The sequence below is a fragment of the Salvia splendens genome, chromosome 20 (assembly GCF_004379255.2).
Source record: "Salvia splendens isolate huo1 chromosome 20, SspV2, whole genome shotgun sequence".
NCBI classification, from domain to species: Eukaryota; Viridiplantae; Streptophyta; class Magnoliopsida; order Lamiales; family Lamiaceae; genus Salvia; species Salvia splendens.
The window spans coordinates 658,604-663,269 of record NC_056051.1 but is presented as its reverse complement, the minus strand read 5'-3'; the positions used below and the strand labels follow the sequence as shown (position 1 = coordinate 663,269).

Below are 4,666 nucleotides of genomic sequence, written 5' to 3'. Positions count from 1 at the left end.
TGAATAAAGTAGAGAAAATAAAGTAAGAGAGTGTAGGTAAAAGTGAGAAAAAGTGTTATCATATATAGAAAGGACTCAACTACGAGGGAGCTTCTTCCCTAAATAAAAAAATGACTCAATTATGAGGGAACGGAGGGAGTACTAACTCAAAAGAAATTCCTACCGTAACAGAATTTCCCAAGTACATTATCTTCCAATTCTCTTGGGTTATGACTTCTGAAATTACAACTAACTTGTCCCGAAAAGTGACTATTTTGTCTGAACCTTCATCCCCATCAAATATATAATTTGTGTTAATATTGATATTGACACGTGTTGAAAGATATGAGTATTATTCATTCAACTTGTTCATTCAATTACAATAGATACGCCTCTTTTAAATAGGCCAAGGCTTACATAAAAATGGCAAGATTTGACCTAATACTCATTCCCTAATTAATTTCTTTTCCTTGCTTACCTATTTTCCTTACTTACATATTTTCCTTTCTAAGGACACGAATGCTTATATTATCTGGTACAGATTGTAGAATATCTTGATTTATCTTTGTCGTAGATATACTGTTTGCAGTGGCGAAAATTTTTACGATGGAGGGCCAAGTCATTGTTATTAATTATATGGTTCATTCGATGTTGGCCAAGGATTCAAACTTCTGCCCTTTAGGTTGGTAGACAACATCTCCGACCAACTAAGTTACGGGTATTACATGTAAAGCGTTGCTTGAATATATAATACATAGGCAATTAAAAAAATTGATGGGGGGACCAACGTGGCTTCGCCATTGACTGTTTGCATTGCTTCTACACAAAGTTGTTGCCTACATTAGTGGTTATTTGAGTTAAAGAATGATGTCAATGAGTCCTTGTTTATGTTACAACTTTCACAATCCATCACAAAAACTTTATGGCATTCTAAAATAGAAACACAATATTACTTACTCCGGTACTTTTTATCAGGTGAAGAAGCTCAGCTCAGAAGAGGAATCGACAACGGGGATTGCCAAAATTCAGCATCCCATATAGTACGTTTTTTTCTCTTTTCTTTGGTGTTATAAAATAATTTTTTAATCAATAGGGACTATGGAATACTAGAGACACTTCTTCTTTGTAAATGATCAGATGCTTGTTTCCAAAAAATGTTTCTTCATTTCGAAAATGTTAATATCATTATACTGTTTCTTGTAGATTAACTGCTATTGGGCTTGCTAGGAAAATATTGTGGAAAGACTTCAAAAAAGGCATGTGAGTCGCAACAAAGTAGACTCCAGCATTCCTGCAAGTTTCAGTGCCGACTTTTCCAGCGTGGCAAGGGCTCATTTGCTTTGCATTATGAACCATATGAAAATAATCCTAGAAATGTATCTCTGCCTTATCCTCGCATTAGAATGTACACTATCTTATTCCTAATCTCCATCCATCTCCCTTGGCATAATTATTCACTTTGAGGGCATCTTTATTTGAGACAGAATGATGCAAATCTTGCTATTTGACATTACTTGTGCCCATGTGACCTGTTTGGGAAGCTATTAGTCTTGTGAAGTCTTTTAAGTCAAGCTCATGTTAGTATTCTATCCGTGCTTCCTTAAACAAATCAAATCAATAAACCGGAAATGTAAATATTTAGTGTGGCTATTAGTAGATGTTATGCCAATGAATTTAAAATTCCTTGGGTAAAGAACATGAGATGGATAAATTTGTCTCGGAGTAGGCATAAGTACTACCCTGTTATATCCATGACAATGGTGTATTTGATTTCCTTAATACTTCACTGATATATTATTTATCTTCATCATATAGTTTATCAGACCATCCACAGCCTTACAAGGGAGCGAAGGAAACTAATGTGGAGGCTAAAAAACAAGATTCAGTTGCTGGTCGAAGGCAAGCTGCCATGCTGGACCGCTTCCACAAACGAGAAAGACAACGTATATGGAAAGCATTGTTGACTTGCTTCATGGTGGATTATATTCTTCTTATATACGTTTCCATTGGAAGAATGCAAAACACAACAATTGTATTCAAAACACAGGCTTTTCATCTATTATAGTCTCGAGTAAGAGCGTGTAAAGATGTCTCCCAGTGCCTTGATCGCGTGAATATAGAAGAGAAACAAATATATAAACATATAGTAGTAACATGTGAATCTTAATAGGGTTATCTCTTGAATTTTCAAAAAAAATTGGTGAGAACTCAAAAAAAGAAATGATGTGATAAATCATTTGCTTCTATCTACGGTGATGTCTCCGGCTAATGTGGAAGGTGTTGGTGAAGCTACAGGAACTTCTCCAAACCATAGACCAGATTCTGCATAAACATAGGTAACAAATTCATAAATATATTTGTCATTTGATGCATTCCTAAACTGAGATGAAGTTAGAATTACCTTAAGACGCACGACTTTTCTGATGGCTAGAAGCAAGCCAGGCATGAGAGAATGGACGTTGGTGATATCATGTTTGACGGTGTAAACCTGTTCCAGGAATCATATGAATTGTTTGTTACGTTGTTTTTAGTGAAATAGATATATTGAATGTACCGCACCTCACCGGGCCGGGAAAAGTGGACTGTTGTACTCGAGGGAAGGCCTGGAAGAACCAAACTATGCACGCGCACTCCGTCATCTCCAACAACTTGACCCCTGGCCTACAAATAAATACTTATTATGAGAATCCACATATACACTAGGAGTTTACATTTCTCCTTACCGAAATGTCAGTTGATGCATCTTCTCTATTGTACATCTGCCCCAGGTTGGTCATGTTGTTTGCTATTTGTATCGCCTCCTGCGACGGTAAGTCCTGTTCCCATGAAAATCAAACTAATACATTAGCAGCTAGCAAGCATCATCTCGAATATTGTCACAATAGTGGATTGATAGACGTACCCCAGCAGTGGCTCTTGATTCAACAATCTCAACATTGTTGTAGTGAAAAGATGCTGAAATTGCAGCTTGCTGCAGTAGTATGCTGCCAATGGAAAGAGTTGGTGCTACTAGGCAACCCTGTAAGTAATGTAACAATTTTGTGAAATGTGAAGGAATCTGAATCTGAATCTGAATCTGAATCTGAATCTGACCATTGTGGCTTTTTCACAAAATGCTGATAATGCAGAAACCGTCTCCATATTGATTCGAGGCACATAAACTACAGTTTTCATTCCGAATGCTGTCGCCTGTTTACATTTATGGACCGTTTAGTAGGGAATATAGGCAAGACAAACCATGATAAGAACATACATTTTGTCATAGAGAAGTTATGGATCCTGGCAACTTGTTAAACGACTTAATTCATCTCTGTAACATATGTAATCAAACCAACCTGTTTCACATTGTCGTAAACCGCGGAAGCATCGGTAAAATCCACCACAACTGCGTTTGCTTTCAACTGCAATAGTGTTCACTTTGAGAACTTAAGTACATATTCTTGATTACTACAGTAAAATTGATTCTTCTTCTCACTTGTGATATGGAACCTAATACCATAGTAATGTCATTTAATATGGGTATTTCCAAAGGCTCTTCCATGCCACAAACCTAACAACAAAATTATGAACTAAAAAACTCAATTTCAAACTTATAAATAAATGGAAAACAAGTAAATATGTATAACCTTCCCTATGTCTTGTCCCACAAGGTGAGAATCCACAGCACCAACAATCTCCATGCCTCTTGCATTTGTCACAGCAACCACAGCTGCCCTACCAATTTCCTTTGCTGCCCCATTTATGATCACCTAACTCCACATTCTTAGATTTCTTTAGTTAATAGTAAATACTATATGCCTAACTCAAGTAATTAAGTTTATATAATAACCTTAATGTTGCTCTGCGAAGGCTGTGCAATGCAAGAGATGTAGGGAATTATTCTTTTTGAAGGTTGAAGATATTTATAGTTTGTGGGATGGAATTTGCAGGTTGATGCTGCCGCCATGGCTGCTCTGACTTGATAACTTGAGTTTCTGTCACGACCGCACCTTGTTAGGGATAGCAAAGCCGACGAACAATGACTAAAAATTTATTTTCTAATTTAATCCGGAGATTTTATACATTTCAAGAGAGCCCAACATGAATTAAATGGAGTAGCAGCCAAGGTGGATGTGGATAAGGTAGGATTTGTTGGTTGAATTAATGCTAAATTTGTATGTGAACATGCTGAAGGAGAAGAGATATTGAAAGTGGATGCAGTTGGAGTGTACCTTTCGTGTTTGAGACTTGATATCCACTCCAAAGCTGTACAGAAACTCTCACTCTCTGCTTTTGCTCTCTGTTTTATTTTGGGAAATGATTGGAAAATTGTGGATGAGAGCTAAATAAAACAAGAACGAAAAAAAAAAAAGCCACGCACTCGCCTATGGTGAAAGAGGAATTAAATCAAATGAAAATTAAAGGAATTAAATAAAATGAAAATTAAAGGAAAAAAAATTCGACTATCCATTCAATATCCTTTCGAAGTCGGCTAAAAGAAAGAAAAAGTCGGAGTGCTAAGTTTTTTTCCCGGAGATAATGTTTCTTCCATCTATTTTTTTATTTAATATTTTCTTAAAATTCGTATCAGAAAAAATGCTGACTCCTATTTATGAATGGGGAGAGTACATGTCAACCAACATAATTTTCCTGGGAAATATAAAATGTAAATTTATCTCACTTTGATTTTACGAGTTTAAAAATTAGT

The 4,666-nt window shown here is 36.1% G+C and overlaps 1 protein-coding gene and 1 long non-coding RNA gene across 5 annotated transcripts; one reads left to right on the top strand and one right to left on the bottom strand.

Moving 5' to 3' along the window:
• The first annotated feature begins 878 nt into the window (after positions 1–878).
• On the top strand, positions 879–1,957 carry LOC121782906. The gene is made up of 3 exons (XR_006046474.1): positions 879–1,019; positions 1,183–1,384; positions 1,795–1,957. It is a non-coding gene; the product is annotated as an uncharacterized LOC121782906 (long non-coding RNA).
• Positions 1,958–2,096: 139 nt separating this feature from the next.
• On the bottom strand, positions 2,097–4,330 carry LOC121782905 (dihydrodipicolinate reductase-like protein CRR1, chloroplastic). Of its 4 annotated transcripts, none has more exons than XR_006046473.1 (11): positions 4,191–4,330; positions 3,809–3,953; positions 3,606–3,728; positions 3,455–3,529; positions 3,315–3,380; positions 3,073–3,168; positions 2,882–2,998; positions 2,703–2,795; positions 2,544–2,640; positions 2,381–2,467; positions 2,097–2,301 (listed from the first exon to the last, which is right to left on the bottom strand). XR_006046473.1 is itself a non-coding variant. In XM_042180900.1 (11 exons), exons 2-11 carry the CDS (start codon positions 3,923–3,925, stop codon positions 2,269–2,271), a joined length of 909 nt encoding a protein of 302 aa, XP_042036834.1. In that variant the 5' UTR covers positions 3,926–3,953; positions 4,191–4,330; the 3' UTR covers positions 2,097–2,268. The 4 variants fall into 4 exon arrangements, 3 of the variants coding, with proteins under 3 accessions (XP_042036834.1, XP_042036835.1, XP_042036836.1); XM_042180900.1 differs by having other exon boundaries at positions 2,539–2,640; XM_042180901.1 differs by having other exon boundaries at positions 2,539–2,640; positions 3,476–3,529.
• Between the last annotated feature and the right edge of the window lie 336 nt (positions 4,331–4,666).